Source organism: Mesoplodon bidens, assembly GCF_964165515.1.
Source record: "Mesoplodon bidens genome assembly, chromosome: 4".
NCBI lineage: Eukaryota > Metazoa > Chordata > Mammalia > Artiodactyla > Ziphiidae > Mesoplodon > Mesoplodon bidens.
In genome coordinates, this window is record NC_138160.1 from 8,123,951 (window position 1) to 8,141,821 (window position 17,871).

Sequence of the window (17,871 nt, forward strand, 5' to 3'; positions counted from 1 at the left end):
GTAATCAATTTTGGTAATGTCATGTCAACATGAATCACCAAGCCAACATAAATTACCATGAAATGATAGAAACAGTAGAAGGAATAAATGTGCTGGGCATGGCCAATGAGATCTCTGTACTCCAATTTGCATCACCTTAAAAAACAAGAGCAGAGAGTTTCCATATGTGTAGATTTAAGGTTAGTGTTTTAATTCCCTGCCTTCATGGACAAGGACTATTGGAGCTGTGGGATTTAAGCACAGTCCTGCCACATGGAGAACAGCGGCTTGGAGTCAGAATCAGTGCTTGGCATCCACTACTGCTACCCTACCTGTTGCCTCTGGATAGATGTTCCAGAGTCATTTTTTGAAACAGAAAGATAGAATTAAATATAGTTAACCCAAAATGCCACACATAAGAAAACTCCATTGAAATATAAAAGACACCCTGGGTCTAAGGAAAGTTGATGCCCACAGGGCTAAGTCAATGCTGAAAGTGGTTGACAGTGTTGGGGTAATGGACATGATTGATTCTAAAAGTGAGGGAAATCTCATAAAGGGGCACTGGGATATTTGTAAATTCAGACACTAAGGAGGCTGCACCTCCAATGTGCATTAAGGACATGTTTACACAAAATGACTAGCTGAACGCAGACCTGATATATTTTTAAATAAAATCTCCCTTGATCTGTGGTTACACAAACAGCATCCCTTCAGCTAGCCCCTGGGATTCCCCTGCTGAGACTTTGTCCATAACTTGAAAGGCATCTGACTCACGAACTCTACCAAAGTCTCCAGTGGGAACTCTCACCACACAGGCTTTGATTCCCATTAATTTCACCCTTTTGCAAATAAATAAGGCAATAGAGGTGCCTTCGCCTGCACTCTGGGCAGTTGATCCCGGAAGATCCAGGGATCAACCCACAGGACTGTGCCAGCGGATCGTGGGTCCCCACCTGGGACCGTCCATGACATCTGTCTGGGAGGGGCCAGGGTCCCTTCTTTTCAAGGTCACCTTCTCCCACATTCGCTTCCTTTCTCTTTGCATCACTGGTGAGTCAATGGGGCCAGACCCGTGGCTCACGCCGTTCCCATGGGCTGAACCCTCCTGGGGACAGAGGGTTCTCCACGGCAGGGAGCCCTCACGTCTGCTCGCCCTCTACTCCCCTCAGTTCCTTTAAAATCTCTGCCCACCCTTGACGCACACAGGGAACCCTCTTTTTTCCCAGCATTAATGCCGATTCTAGTCAGAATCTATAGGCTTAGTGAAATGTCTCTGAAGAAGCGGGGGAGTTCAGAACCTCCCATAAGCTTCCGGGGCAGCAGCACAGAAACATGCCTAGAGTGAGTCAGACAACGGGGTAAGGAAACACCCAAGTCTGGGGATGCTGGGTCTTCACGCAACAGAGGCTAATCCTGCAACCCTCAGAGCACCTCAGAATTCACAGGAGTCCATCTCATTCAGGGTGACAAAGCCCTCAGTGTCATCAAAGCCATCATCTTCAGAGCTATTTGGGGAAGGCCACCTGCTATGCAGCAAGCAGGGACTCTGTGGCACTGCAGGGTTGATATTAGACAGTGACTAGTCTAGTCTAGAGAAAGCACTGAGCACGGGGAATCACTTCCAAAGAATTTAAATGTGAGATTAAAGCCAGTTTCCTAATGAAAACCAGCCAAACTTCAATTGTATGCAGAAATAACCCTAGAAATTAAATTGTGATTAATGTCATTTGATGTTAGGCTCAGAGAGATGCAATTTAAAAGTATTAGTCTCTATCTGTACTACTTGTACCAGAAAGAAAGAAAGGAAGGAAGAAGGAAGGAAGGAAGGAAGGAAGGGTGGGAAAAGATAAAGGGAATGAAGAAGTCACACAGTAATTTAAAAGGTGACAATTGTTGGCAGGAATCCCAACCATCCCAGCCTAAGGAAGAGGTACTTTATGAAGGTTCCAGCAGAAGTGGTAGGTACCAATGTGAAAGCCCATCACATGGGGGCTTGATGAGGGGTACGGAGGGGAAGCATAGACACATAAGCAACAGCTCTACACTGATGGGAAAACAAAAGTTATTCCATAGATGCTTAAAATACTTGGATTATAGCTAAAACTAAACAAATTGATATCCTGTTAAGTAAGAAGGAGGGATGGAGGGAGGGAAGGAGGACGAGAGAGAGAGGAGAACAATTTTCTTTTGAATAGAGTGTCAGAGAACAAAAGTGAGTGAATTTCTTTGCAGTGATAATTGTAAAGATTTATGTAATCAACACCATGAAAATTCTGTTGTAGGGAAGGATGGTTTCCCTAGTCATTGCACAAGATTGAGTAAAGACCAACTTTGATGTCATTTGGGAAACATTTCCCATCAAGTCCAGTGACGCTTTTTTGAAATATCAATATCCTCTTTCCTAGGAGAAAGAGAATGAACTTTTAAGCTTTGAAAATATTTCGGGGGAGGAATTTAAAAAACGGCTAAAAGGCGCTACACAAATGAGGACATTTTTCTTATAGGAAAGTGATGAGACGGGTTGAAGCATCCAATGAAAATCCAATCCAAGGACAATTAGAAAACTATCTGGCTAAATTTCACTTCCTAAGTGTGGACTTTGTGTAGAAACAGAGCAATCTCATACAGCATACAAGGAATACGGGAGATGTAGCATGAACTTCCCACTGGAAAGACCCGGAAAATCATTCATTTGAAATCTATCAGACCTCCCAGAGCCCAACTGCAATTTAGACTTTAATTTTAGTAGAGCCATTTCTGAAAATTTGTGCATATAAGAATATTTTGAACTCACCAACATTCATTAATAAACATAGGATTTTTCAAAACTTTAAATTGGATAGGGTGAGAACCTAACCAAGCTATGTAGGCTAAAAGTCTGTATCCCTCAATGCCCACACTGTAAGTTTTCCCAGATCTGAAGGTTCATTTATCAATAAGAACATGTTTTTATGTCCACCCAGGCCTTTATCACGACACCCAGAGGCATAAAATGAATAATTTCAATCTTGTTCTTACTTTCAATAATTATTCAACCAACGGCCATATTTATGCATCAGCTTTTGTGAGTAACTTATCCTGTTTTTTTTTTTCTCCTGGGGACCCCTCTGAATAGTATCATAACACCCTGAAATGCTTAGGAATGATCGAAGCTCAGAACCATGGGATCATTAAAAACCTTACTTGCCAACACCCTGACTTCTCAAGGTACTTCTTGAAATGCTGTTGCCCCCATGCAGGGAGAAGTGGGAGTGGATGGATGGCAAAGCAGCACTGAGATAAAAAACAAGAGGCACCAGGGCTAAACATCTCCTCCTCACCTGAACTACAGGCAGCAAATGACAGCTTGGTACTTGGGGAGCACTTCAATATGCACAGCAACAAGCTACAGAAAACCAGCTTTACACATCATTAATGCTCTTGGTAGGGGCTGATGGCCATACATTAGCTCTATCAGGGAGATGGAAAATAAAAAAGCTCCTTTTCATTAAATGTCAGGTTTTTCAATACTTTCTGTAACATGGAAAATAAAAAAAAAAAAGTTGTTTTCAGTTATATTTCAGTCCTTTCAATACTTTCTTCATTAGTATCATTAATGTTCAAGATTTTTCTTTTCAGAGAGAGGGGAGGTGTACAGTCTGTTATCCAAATGATAAAGAAGTGGTTATTTTAAAGAGTGGTTCTTTAGGATGTTACTGTGGACCAGACAGGTGGGCTACCAGGCCGATGCACGACAAGGAGCTCCCTGAAATGCCATGAAATCCACAAGTCAGAATAAGGCGAGCTTCACAACAGCATGCAGAACACGTTCCCCCTTCATCGTGTCTGTACCTCTGCTCTTTACACTCACCTCCCCCAGGGACAATACAGTAACGGCAGCAAGACCAAGGGTAGAGCATCTCATACCTCATACCATCACCTTTGAAGATATAAGCCAGGTTGAGTCCCTGGGTGTACTCAGGCAAGAAGCATTCCAAGTCCAAACACACACAGTATCATCCAGATTGAGAAGATGGATATCCATGGTGAGTCTTTGTATGGCCACATTCAGATTCTTCATTTTATCAATACTATAAACCGTGTGGAGGTGGGGAGGCTCTCATATAAAGTGCCTATTTTCTTGAATTAAAACATCATGAAGATTTACGCTCAAGGTCAAGAAGATGTTCATATTTCTAAAGACCCCTTCCATGGTGGGTGGTACAGTTATGAAAAAGCTCAAGAAAACAACTGACTTGTTAGAAAAATGGACTGAACACAATAAAAAAAACCCTGCACACCATGGCTCATTAAACAATGATCAAGAATTGTAGACCAGATTTTCACGATGTCACGATTAGATTTTTGTTACTTTTAAGAGCTTGTCTTTTGGGCAGCAATGGGACACTCGTGGCTTGAAATGCACTTGAGATGTATCCAAACTCCATCTCTGAAGTCTTGGAGACATGGGCAGTCATGGAACACAGGCCTTGAGGAACAGGGGCAGTTACAGGAAGCCAAAAATAGAAGAACTCTTAGTACTCATCATAATTATTGAGATCTGTAAAGTAGGCATTAGAATAGGTCTTCCCAGTGAGATGTGGGTTGAAGTATTTGTTTCTTTCCTCTAAGATCAAGTTGTTTTTGTTAAATGCCTGTAAAAAATGAAATAGAAGGTTTAGGAATATTCAGTAAGTAGTATTTCAGAAAAAGAATATAGTTAGGAGACAATTACAGTTGACCCTTGAACAATGCGAGTGTTAGGGGCGCCGACCCTCCTCGAAGTCGAAAACCAGAGTATAACTTATAGTCTTTCCTCCAGATCCGTGGTTCCTCCATATCTGAGGTTCCCCTGTACCTGCAGTGTTGCATCCTGGATTTAACCAACCTCCGATCGTGTAGTACTGTAGTTTTTAATACAGTAAGTCCTTACATACGAACCTTCAAGTTGCGGACTTTCAAAGATGCATACATGCGTTCCCATGTCCAATCACGGAAGTTAGTTCACGTGTCTGGTGTACATTGTCACATGTGTGCATCCTCTACAAGTGGTTGTGCTTTTGTGTACTTTACTGTACAGTACTGTATAGAGTACAGTGGTACAACATCTTTATTTCTTGCCTGTTCACTCGATGCCAGCCCCTGGAGGCCAGCTGTTGTACTGTACTACTGTACTTTTCAAGGTACTATACTGTAAGATTCAAGTGTTTTCTTTACTTTTTGTGTTTGTTTGTTTTTTATGTATTATTTGTGTTAAAAGTATTATAAACCTATTATAGTACAGTACTATATAGCCGATTGTGTTAGTTGGGTACCTAGGCTAACATTGTTGGACTTACGAACAAATTGGACTTATGAAGCCCTCTCAGAACAGAACTCGTTCGTATGTAGGGGACTTATTGTATTGAAAAAGTCTGCATATAAGTAGACCTGCACAGTTCAGTATTGTTAAGAGCCTTATGTATGTGGAATTCGAGCTCTCTGCTAAGGCTCCATTATTATAAAATGTGTTTTCTCACTTCTTACTTGCTTCCTCACATCATTTGCTGAGGACTTGCCTGGTAACTAGAATGAGGTTGGTAGGTTTTCAGACCAGACTACTTTTGAGCTTTACTCAGAAAGTCTACTTCTGAACTTTAGTCAGGAATTTACCAAGTGTTAGAAAACCTAAATCAAAATCTCCCAGAAACCTAAAACTCTAGTGATTTCAAATTCATAAACACTTTGAATATTACCACTTATAACTGAATAGGTGTTTAAGCAGCTTTTGGATTGTCATGGTACATTGGTAAGAGATTTTGAAGGAACATATTTAAATAAATGCATGAGATTCTTAGTTTCTCTTCATTTTCTACACTTGTTGGAAGGTGACTACTGTGGCCATTGCTGACACAGATGCTCTTCCTCATTAATAGTCATGAAAGTTTCCCGTACTTTTAAAGAGCTGAACTGTCCCAGAAAGAAGGTAACTTTTAAGAGGACCAAAATAAAGATGTGAGGTCGGAGGCATGCCCAAATGCCGAGGACTTGTCTGGGCAAGGAGTCAGAAGAAAGTTCTAGAAAGATTCATTAGAGACTAGGCAGCAGTATTTTGCCTTCAGAGCAGCAAGATTTCTGATGAAGTGCCTACTGGATCTTCAGTGAGAACAGAAGACCAGCTAAATGATCTTCTGCTGCTTGAAGTAGTAGTCACCACAGATAAGCTGATGTGTTGGGATCACGTTGAGAGGGGCCGCATTCTTGGGTCCCAGAGGTTTCTTCTTGAAGAGTCTTGCTCAGCGGAGCTCATGTTCTTCCTCACACTCTGGGAGCTTAGTTCTGAGAGAGTGTGTGGGGCATGTTACTAATTCCTGGTGCTTCACTTCTTGGCTCTGTCATCTGGTCAGTATAAGGTGCCGATGGACTCTGGATCCTGCTGTAAGTAGGGCCCATAAGTAAAAGTGAGTTGGCTCTGTCTCTGTGCATGTGGGTGCCTCATGGCGGGGGTGGGGAGGGCAAGTGTGAACACTGCAGCTCCCAGCATTCAAGACCTTCCAACCAGTGGCAGCTGTAAGGGCTGAAGATATTCCATACTCCCACATGGGAAGGAAACTGAAAGGAAACCATCATAGCAGAGAGAGGGCATCAAATACTCCCTAAGAATATTAAGGGGAACCACCAACTTAACAGGAATATCAAAATTTAGGTAACTTAATGAAATATTGTCATTTGCAGCAACATGGATGGACCTAGAGATTATCATAATGAGTGCAGTAAGTCAGACAAAGACAAATATCATATGATATCACTTATATCTGAATCTAAAAAACAATACAAATGAACTTATTTACAAAACAGAAATAGACTCACAGACATAGAAAACAAACTTACAGTTACCAAAGGGGAAAGGTGGGGGAGTGATAAATGAGGAATATGGGATTAATAGATACACACCATTATATATAAAATAAAAAGCAAAGATTTACTGTATAGCACAGGGAACTAGATTCAGTATCTTGTAAGAACCTATAATGAAAAAGTCAGAAAAGAATATGTATGTATAACTGAATCACTTTGCTGTACACCAGAAACTAACACAGTATTGTAAATCAACTACACTGCAATGGAAGAACAAAAGAGAAAAAAAAAAAAGAAAAAAATGAAGGTAACTTAGCTCATGAGAACTCCCTGCATTCATGTGGGTGGTAGGGGAGGTTGGGTGCAGTAACAAGAGCCTGTGATGTCTTTCCAGCCACATTCCTGACCTCTTGTGTAGACACAGTAAGAACAACAGCCGTTATTTGCTGGATGCTGGGCTTCATGTACCTTAGCCCATTTAAACCTCACAACAATGAGACAGGAGTACATAGTGTTAACCCATTTTAAAGATGGAGAAACTGAGGTTCAAAGAAGTAAGTAACTTGTACTCTGAACCAGGATGCAAAATGCCTCAAATAAAAACCACTTTTATTTTGCCAGGCAGTGTTCAAAGCATTACATATAATTTACCTCACTTTATTCTCATTACCTCCAATTCACCAAGGAAAAAAATGGAGGCGCAGTTAGTATGAATACCTGGGAGAAGTCTACCTGGCTGGTAAGTGACTCATGAACCTATATCTGTCAGGCTCACCCCTTTTCCACCTTTTCTTCCTTAGAACAAGAAGGAGACTGGCCATTCACTCTAAATTTCTGGGTGAAACACTGTGTTATTAATCACCTACTCAGGAAATTTAACACAATGCATCACCTCCCCCCACCAATTGCACCAGCATCAACATTACACAGAATTGAAGAAACTTCATTATGCTTCAAAGTTATTAGAAGATAGTCTTTATAATGATGTAACAATTGTTCTCAGGATGCCATCCTGGGGATTCCTGTAATGGACCTGTATATCTGATTGACCAATCCCAGTCCTCATTTCACTGCTCAGCATGTGCAGGTCCTCAGCATGGAGCTCTTCTCTTTGGTGGGACCACTCTTTGAATGCTGAGGCACAGCGGAGGCAGATCTGGATGGTGACCAATCACTCGATAGTTTCCAGCATTTTATTTGTTGCCATTTCCATGTCCCATTTTTAACCTAATTCCCAATATGAGAAGCCACCTTTTCACAGGAACAGCAAAGCTTAAAAGGCACATCAGAAAATGCTTGCTTGCTCCCTTTGTGGCTGTTGAGATATCTGCCATGTGGCTGACAGGGTCCTGGTGCTCCAGCCGGGTGTCAGGCCTGAACCTCAGAGGTGGGAGAGCCAAGTTCAGGACACTGGTCCACCAGAGACCTCCCGGCCCCACGTAATATCAATTGGTGAAAGCTCTCCCAGAGATCTTCATCTCAACACTAAGTCCCAGCTCCACTCAACGATCAGTAAGCTAGAGTACTGGACACCCTATGCCAAACAACTACCAAGACAGGAACACAAACCCCACCCATTAGCAGAGAGGCTGCCTAAAATCATAATAAGGCCACAGACACCCCAAAACAAACCACCGGATGTGGTCCCGCCCACCAGGTAGACAAGATCCAGCCTCATCCACCAGAACACAGGCACCAGTCCCCTTGATCAGGAAGCCTACACAACCCACTGAACCAACCTCACCCACCGGGGGCAGACACCAAAAACAATGGGAACTATGAACCTGCAGCCTGCAAAAAGGAGACCCCAAACACAGTAAGTTAAGTAAAATGAGAAGACAGAGAAAGACACAGCAGGTGAAGGAGCAAGGTAAAAACCCACCAGACCAAACAAATGAAGAGGAAACAGGCAGTCTACCTGAAAAAGAATTCAGAGTAATGATAGTAAAGATGATCCAAAATCTTAGAAATAAACTGGAGAAAATAGAAGAAATATTTAACAAGGACCTAGAAGAACTAAAAAGCAAACAAACAATAATGAACAACACACTAAATAAAATTAAAAATTCTCTAGAAGGAATCAATAGAATAACTGAGGCAGAAGAACAGATAAGTGACCTGAAAGATAAAATAGTGTAAATAACTACCACAGAGCAGAATAATGAAAAAAGAATGAAAAGAATTGAGGACAGTCAGAGAGACCTCTGGGAAAACATTAAACGCACCAACATTCAAATTATAGGGGTCCCAGAAGAAGAAGAGAAAAAGAAAGGGACTGAGAAAATATTTGAAGAGATTATAGTTGAAAACTTCCCTAATATGAGAAAGAAAATAGTCAATCAAGTTCAGGAAGTGCAGAGAGTCCCATACAGGCTAAATCCAAGGAGAAACACGACAAGACACATACTAATCAAAGTATCAAAATTAAATACAAAGAAAAAATATTAAAAAGCAGCAAGGGAAAAGTAACAAGTAACATACAAGGTAATCCCCATAAGGTTAACAGCTGATCTTTCAGCAGAAACACTGCAAGCCAGAAGGGAATGGCAGGACATATGTAAAGTGATGAAAGGGAAAAGCCTACAACCAAGATTACTCTACCCAGCAAGGATCTCATTCAGATTCGACAGAGAAATTAAACTCTTTACAGACAAGCAAAAGCTAAGAGAATTCAACACCACCAAGCCAGCTTTACAACAAATGCTAAAGGAACTTCTCTAGGCAGGAAACATAAGAGAAGGAAAACACCTACAAAAAAAAACCTAAAACAATTAAGAAAATGGTAATAGGAACATACATATCGATAATTACCTTAAATGTAAATGGATTAAGTGCTCCAACCAAAAGACATAGACTGGCTGAATGGATACAAAAACAAGGCCTATAAGACAATGATGAAAGAAATTAAAGATGATACAAACAGATGGAAAGTTATATCATGTTTTTGGATTGGAAGAATCAACATTGTGAAAATGACTACACTACCCAAAGCAATCTACAGATTCGATATAATCCCTATCAAACTACCAATGGCTTTTTTCACAGAACTAGAACAAAAAATTTCACAATTTGTATGGAAACACAGAAGACCCCGAACAGTCAAAGCAATCTTGAGAAAGAAAAACGGACCTGGAGGAAACAGACTCCCTGACTTCAGACTATAGTACAAAGCTACAGTAATCAAAACAGTATGGTACTGGCACAAAATCAGAAATATAGATCAATGGAACAGGATAGAAAGCCCAGAGATAAACCCATGCACATATGGTCACCTTATCTTTGATGAAGGAGGCAAGAATATACAATAGAGAAAAGACAGCCTCTTCAATAAGTGGTGCTGGTCACACTAGACAGCTACATGTAAAAGAATGAAATTAGAACACTCCCTAACACCACACACAAAAATAAACTCAAAATGGATTAAAGACCTAAATGTAAGGTCAGACACCATCAAACTCTTAGGGGGAAAACATAGGCAGGACACTCTATGACATAAATCACAGCAAGATCCTTTTTGACCCAACTCTTAGAGAAATGGAAATAAAAATAAACAAATGGGACCTAATGAAACTTAAAAGCTTTTGCACAGCAAAGGAAACCATAAACAAGACCAAAAGACAACCCTCAGAATGGGAGAAAATATTTGCAAATGAAGCAACTGACAAAGGATTAATCTCCAAAACATACAAGCAGCTCATGCAGCTCAATAACAAAAAAACAAACAACCCAATCCCAAAATGGGCAGAAGACCTAAATAAACATTTCTCCAAAGAAGATATACAGATTGCCAACAAACACATGAAAGGATGCTCCACATCAGTATTCACTAGAGAAATGCAAATCAAAGCTATATTGAGGTGTCACCTCACACGAGTCAGAATGGCCATCATCAAAAAATCTGCAAACAATAAATGCTGGAGAGGGTATGAAGAAAAGGGAACCCTCTTGCACTGTTGGCGGGAATGTAAATTGATGCAGCCACTATGGAGAACAGCATGGAGGGTACTTAAAAGACTAAAGTTAGAACTACCATGTGACCCAGCAACCCCAGTACTGGGCATATACCCTGAGAAAACCATAATTCAGAAAGAGTCATGTAGGGGGCTTCCCTGGTGGCCCAGTGGTTGAGAGTCCACCTGCCGATGCAGGGGACACAGGTTCGTGCCCCGGTCTGGGAAGATCCCACATGCCATGGAGCAGCCGGGCCCGTGAGCCATCGCTGCTGAGCCTGCATGTCCAGAGCCTGTGCTCCGCAGTGGGAGAGGCCATAACAGTGAGAGGCCCGCGTACCGCAAACAAACAAACAAACAAAAAAAGAGTCATGTACCACAATGTTCACTGAAGCTCTATATACGTACAATAGCCAGGACACAGAAGCAACCTATGTGTCCATCGACAGATGAATGGATAAAGAAGATGTGGCACATATATACAATGGAATATTACTCAGCCATAAAAAGAAACAAAACTGAGTTATTTGTTGTGAGGTGGATGGACCTAGAGACTGTCATACAGAGTGAAGTAAGTCACAAAGAGAAAAACAAATACCATATGCTAACACATATATATGGAATCTAAAAAAAAAAAAAAGGTTCTGAAGAACCTAGCAGTATGACACGAATAAAGACGCAGACGTAGAGAATGGACTTGAGGACATGGGGAGGGGGAAGGGTAAGCTGGGATGAAGTGAGAGAGTGGCATGGACATATATACACTACCAAACGTAAAATAGATAGCTAGTGGTAAGCAGCCGCATAGCGCAGGGAGATCAGCTTGGTGCTTTGTGACCACCTGAAGTTGTGGGATAAGGAGGGTGGGAAGGAGACGCAAGAGGGAGGGGATATGGGGATATATGTATACATGTAGCTGTTTCACTTTGTTATACAGCAGAAACTTACCCACCATTGTAAAGCAATTATACCCCAATAAAGATGTTAAAAATAAATAAATAAATAAATAAATAAATAAGGAAGGTCATCCAAAGAATTTTGAAGAATAGATACATGTATATGTATAACTGAATCACTGTGCTGTACACCTGAAACTAACACAATGTTGGTAATCAACTGTGCTTCAATATAAAATAAAAATTAAAAAAAATAAGGGGAGTCATCTACCTTGTCCCCCACCCTGTCACCTATGCCACCACTACTGAGCTTTGCCGTCAGGGTCCACCCGCCTTCTCTGCACACCTGGCTGCAGCAGAGGCTGCTGATTCCTTACCTTGATGGCCTCCACCGAGTCATACTTGTCCAGTTTGTTGATGTGGTTAGTTATGCTGGTGTTGAGAGGGGCAGGTGCAACGGGGTGGATGACGGTGGCATCGTGGGACTGCTGCTGGTACCGCTGGCAGTAGGTGTAGACAAGCAGCGTAAGAAGGCAGCCCAGGATGGAGCTGCTGAGCCCCACGGCGATCATGTGGAACAAGTTGAACTCTGGGAAGACAGCATCAAAAGTGAGGCCACCCTGGAAAAAGACGCGCTCCTCCCCAGCTCAGTGGGCTCAGAGGAAAAGAGAAGGATGCAATGGAAAGCTCCACACTCCTTCTAAAACTCAGAAAATCAGAGGGCCTTCCTTTGAAATGTCGTGGCCGCCAAGACACTTCTCTGCAGCGAGCTCAGTGTAGTTTAAGTCAACGCTCTTATGGATTATAACCACCATATAATATGGTGATCTTTTAAAGATCACCAAATATGCTAGCAGAGACACTTTTTTCTTTAAAGGCTTGTAAGAGACCGTTCTTCTGTTTCAAGTGCAGCATGATCTGTGGTCTGGGGGGTTTCTAGGGAACATGTTTTCCATTTTCCTGAACAGGCTGAGTCCCTTCTTGCAGCCTGGCTGTGTCCCGGGAACAAAGCAAGTATATATCTAGTGTTTCCAATCACTGCTCACCTGCAAGCCCGACTATTTCCCCCTCCTTTATCATTTCATTTTATTTAAAAATGGTTTCCCATTATATCGTTCTTATGTTTTCTATTACATTTTTTGGAATATGAAGATACACATATTGTATAACATTTGTTTGCATGAAAAAAAAGTGCAAAAGGATATACAAGAATAAATCTTTTTTTCTTTCTGAGAGGAAACCACTGTCACCACCTTCTCCTGTGCTCTTCCAGAGACACTCTGCGCACTTGCATGCTGTGTGTGCGTGTTGTAAATATTATCCTGGGTACCATTTATTCACTCACATTGTATTTTGGAGACCTTATAAAAAAATGGCTTACTCCAAAGAAACAAAGGATTTGTGTCAAAGGAATATGATCTATTAATGGTCATGAAATGACCCTCTTTTTTTTACAGTGTTTTTTCTATCTAATAGCATCTTTAAGTTATTTTATTTGAGTTATAAATACAAAATGTTGAAAAAACGAGCTGACATGGACTCAGGTCTCTAAGACAGGATTGGTTTGACTGACATCAAGGTAGCTTAACCAAGAACTGCTTAATCTCTGACAAAGAGCAACAAAAGAAAAAAAGATATTCATTGTGTGTTGGTAAAACACTTTACAATCAAAATTTTAAGCCTTTCAGGGAATAAAGACAACATCTGAGCCATGACCATGAAGCTGAGATTATTGAAAATCAGGTAAAGCAAAACAGGACCTCAATTTTTCTATGCTGTGTTGGCACCGTATAGCTAACCAGTTGCCTAAGTGTTCTTGTCCCTGTGTCTCTACTGCACATCCTGGGGATCTGGCTTTTCTTCCAAGGTGTCCCCTCCATGCACCACCAGAGGGCTGAGTGACACCATTGCTCTCCCTGCACCCAAATGGGACCACTGAAGATGCCTGCTGGGCACCCCTGTGGATGCCGGGTGAGACTGCTGGGCCACGTGGGGAGGTCCCCAGGGCTCTCAGAGAGAGAAAACCTGTGAATTTGTCTACCACACCCAGGTTCTGGGACGTTTTCTCCTTAAACACCTGGGATCCTCCCGAGGACCCTCTGAGCTGTCCTCGCCTCACCTGGGATCCACAGCACAGGTGGAGCATCCTTCATCCATCCCTAAACCCTCTAAGCTTCTCCCTTTAAGCTGTGCCCCTTTGCTGTTCTTGGACACTGTGTTTCGGGGCCCTGGGCCCTGGGAGATAGATTTGCTCCAGGAGGTGGATGAACACAGTGTGGAGAGGCAGCCTCGTCCTCTGTTCTCTGAACCGTAACCAATGTACTCCACCCACACTGAGACTCCAAACAGGTGACTCCTAACACACGCCTCAGGTGTCTTCAGCACCTGGAGCTGGATAATCCAGGAGGACATTACTAGAACATTCCACAGATATCACCCACTCCCTGACATCCACCTCAATTTTTCACTTCTTGATTATCCTGTCACTCGTTTAACAAAGTGGAAGGAATCGCTAAATCTTTGGCTGTTTCTGATTTTGTCTGAAGACTCTAGGGCTGAACCTGGGACAGCTGGATAAAGCATCCAGGGGCCATTCTACCAGCAACTGCTAGAAGCTTCTACTCTAACCGTGAAGTTGCCCTCAAGATAAGCAAGAGTGATTTCATACCTGTTGTCATCTCTCGATACTTTAGCCGTTTGGACCCCCCAGGGTCAATGCAGCATATGGATAAAAGTACTTCTGCTGCACTGATAAAATAATATATAGAAGATGTATGACTCTCTCCCTATGCAGGTACTTTGTTATTAGTCAAATGAATCATTCCTGCAGGTGCCTGGGGAAGGCTAGGGCCAGCTGACATCTTTATGATGATTATACAGTCTTTGTGTCTCATGCAACTAAAAATAGCTAAGTTGGAACATTTCAATAGGCCTACATTTTTTCTGCATAAGCGAAAAATCGAGCCCATTAAACCTCTTGAATCTGCTTAGCGTGGCTCTTTGCTTTGAATACAATGTTTTTTGCTGTTGATTTTGGTCAGTAAAGCTAGAATAGAAACCAACTACCCAGTCGATTCAACTGGCTGATTTTATGTGCAAAGTTTGATTCTTCTCAACAAACTGAAAAAAGCGTCCCCAAACATCCTTGCTAGGTGATTGTTTTTACCTCTCAGTCCCACAATTAGCCCCATCTGACCTCTTACCCACCTACTCTGCTGTGTCAATGTCAGCAGCCTAAGATCTAAACGATTGGTTCTGAATATTATAGAGTAATTAAAGTTTCTATGATTGAATCAATAGCGCCTCAAGGCTTGATTTGGTGCAGCCTTTGGTGCAGCTGGTTCAAACACGCAGAAGCTGCATTTTAGGATGCAAATGAGCCTTAGGCATCATGTCCTCCTGGGTGCTCAAGGCCTTGGCAGGACTCCTGTATCTTAACCCTGAGAAGGCTGGCCGAGGAAAGTGGTTTTTGAACTTGTGTTAGGCCTGGAGGGCATGCTGGCTGCCCCCAGGTTCTGCCTTGACCTCCGTCGGGGCAGGAACACTCTCTACAAGCTCTGCTCTGGTGGCGACCCTGGGTGTTGTCCAAGAGTGTCGCCTGGCCAGGGCTGCTGTGGCTGCATACCCCAGATACCCTCCTCTGGGACACTCAGCACCAGGACCCTTTGCTCGTGGTGCTCCGGGCTTAAAGCTCACGCTGGGATCCCACTGCCTGGATCCAAACCTGGCTTCACTTTGACTGTTTGTGTGAACCTCTCTGACCCTCATGATCCCTATTTATAAAATACAGATAAAAAGATGTGGCTGCTATTCCTTTTCTACAATTCCCCAAAGGAAAAATTCTCTGAAAACTGATTTTTCATCACTCACCTGGCAGCGAAGCCTGAGCTGACCTGATCATTTGCTGCAGAACCAGAATGATTGGCAGCTGCACTTCACCTACATTTCACGGCAACGTCATTAAAGAGGTTGGTTACAGAGTGCAACCCCCAGACCTCGCAGTGTCATACCTTATATGACCCGTATTACCCATCTATAATTTGAAGAATGCTGACTTCCGAACCCTGCTCTACCTCCAAGGTTTTACATAAAGAACAGTGGGCTGTGGCACCCACATGAATGCTCTTTGTGAGGATGAAATAGGATACCTCTACGGTGTCTTGCACACAGTGACTGCCGACCTGAAAATACTACAGCTATAATTCTTTTTATGTGAACCAGCCAACATTCATCTTGCAGCCAGATCCCCAAGTAGTGGCTCACTGAACTGACCCAGTCAGACACCAGACACTGCTCTTCTCAGGCACAGGGATTTCTTGGGATATGACTTGGTTCCAGAGGGGCTGGGGCTGTTTCAGTCCCCACTGTAAGCTCAACACACCTCACAAAACTGACACAGAGTGGGTGCTCAGGAAAGATGATTGAAGAAATGGATTAACAGATGGCTGACTAAACAGATAGAGCGTCACAGATAGCAGATGCTTAACCAGTGTAGTTAAAAACTAAGTACATTCCTAAAACACACCAATGAAAATCCAGATTCCTTCTGAGTGTGAGAGACCAAAGCCCGTTGGGTTGAGCTGCCTGGGGCCTCCCGCTGGAATGGATTATGTTAGAAATTGTTAGGAATAGTCATCAGCTACACACATGAAGATGCTGGTCTTGTGTGTGGTTTTTGGCTCTGACACCAAAGGTGGAGCAGGGCTGGGCTCTGATCAATGGACAGTCAGCCACTCCCATCCAAACAGGATAGAAATAGATGGGAAAGTCCAAAAGCATGGATTTGACCCAGAGAATGTGATTTCTGTCATTCAGGGTTGCAGGAAGTTAGAAAAATATCTCTAGAGATATAGGTACAGCCTTTGCCCATAATAAAATTCTGACATTTTATCATTTCAGCAGTTCGGAGATTTGAGGCTGGCTTCCATGGATTTGCACTATAAATATAAAGAAAATGGTTGAATTCTGTTTTACTCATAGGAAATCTAACTGAAGCTAATACTAAGATCACTGGGCCATAAAGCTTATGTCCACTAGACACACCTGAAGAGCTTATTAAGCCACAGAGTGCTGAGCCCCTCTCAGGGAGGTTCTGACTCTGTAGATGGTGGTAAAGCCTGAGAATCTGTGTTTCTATCAAGTTCCCAGGTGTTACTGTTGATGCTGGTCGAAGGACCCCCTGAGAACCACTGATACAGATGTCAAATGTGGACTCCTTAGCATGTCTACTGCCAAAATATAAGGTGTTTGGATTCAGGAGTTTCTCCAGTTTTATTTTACTTTTTTCTTGGCCAGTAGCAGAAACATCATATGAAACATATGGGAAGAGAAATGACTGGAAAATACCTGAAATTAATTTAAAAAAAGAACTTACCTCCACACCTTTTCTCTTCTACGCTGCTGGATCTTGCCACAGATACTTCTGGGAAAACAAAGTTTAATCACAATGTATAAAGGGTGTAGGGAAGGCAGATCACATTAATGATTCATTTATGAAATGTCTAATGATTTTGAGTTTTATGTGAGTCAGTTTCCAAAAACCTGATTGTTTTTAAAAACGTCTTTCTCTCTTTTTTTTTTTTTAACCAACCGGAGATGTATTTGGTCAAGGTCACCTTGATTGGAAAGGGGTGAGATTCATTATTACAGAAAGAAAATGCTATGGTCCCTTGGGTTGAAACCAGGGCACTAGTTTCAAAATAAGGCTGGCATATGTGCTGATTTTCTGTTACAATGTATTCTGCCAGCTGGAACCCCACAGTGTTTGTCTGTAGTATTTCTGCCTCAGACTTTTTGTCTCATCAAAGTCAGTGTTGTCACATTCCCTGGGGAGGGGAACCACTCCACCAGAGCTCAGAGGAAATTGCCAAAACAAATAATCTTCCTACTCGGAGCCCTTTCATGATCTTTGCCATGCCCCATGTGAAACTGACAAGTAGGATGCCAATAAAAGGAGAGATCCACCTAAATGTTTAACCCCAAGGATGAACACCATTTCAAGAATCCAGAAACACTATTCTCTCCTGTATTTATTTCTCATTTGTTAACAAGAATTAAAAATATGTCTATGGTTGAGAAGGAAACAACAATAAACACACTTGCAGTTCTAGACCACAGAAGATTGAGGCACATTTTGAGGCTGAAGCTGATAGTTTTTTTCTAAAATAATATCTTTCCTTTAGTGAAGGAAAACAAAGCATTCCCTGTTATTACCTTGTAAGAGGTTA

At 42.1% G+C, this 17,871-nt stretch overlaps 1 protein-coding gene across 3 annotated transcripts in view; it reads right to left on the reverse strand.

Moving 5' to 3' along the window:
- Positions 1-1,141: 1,141 nt before the first annotated feature.
- SEMA5A (semaphorin 5A) overlaps positions 1,142-17,871 on the reverse strand; it is a 493,904-nt gene continuing 477,174 nt past the window's right edge. For all 3 annotated transcript variants that reach the window (XM_081231009.1, XM_081231008.1, XM_081231010.1), the window contains 3 exons: positions 17,019-17,066; positions 12,022-12,233; positions 1,142-4,616 (listed from right to left, as the gene is read on the reverse strand). In XM_081231009.1, coding sequence (XP_081087135.1) covers positions 4,497-4,616; positions 12,022-12,233; positions 17,019-17,066 — 380 coding nt within the window. In that variant the 3' untranslated portion in view covers positions 1,142-4,496. The remainder of the gene's footprint in view (positions 4,617-12,021; positions 12,234-17,018; positions 17,067-17,871) is intronic.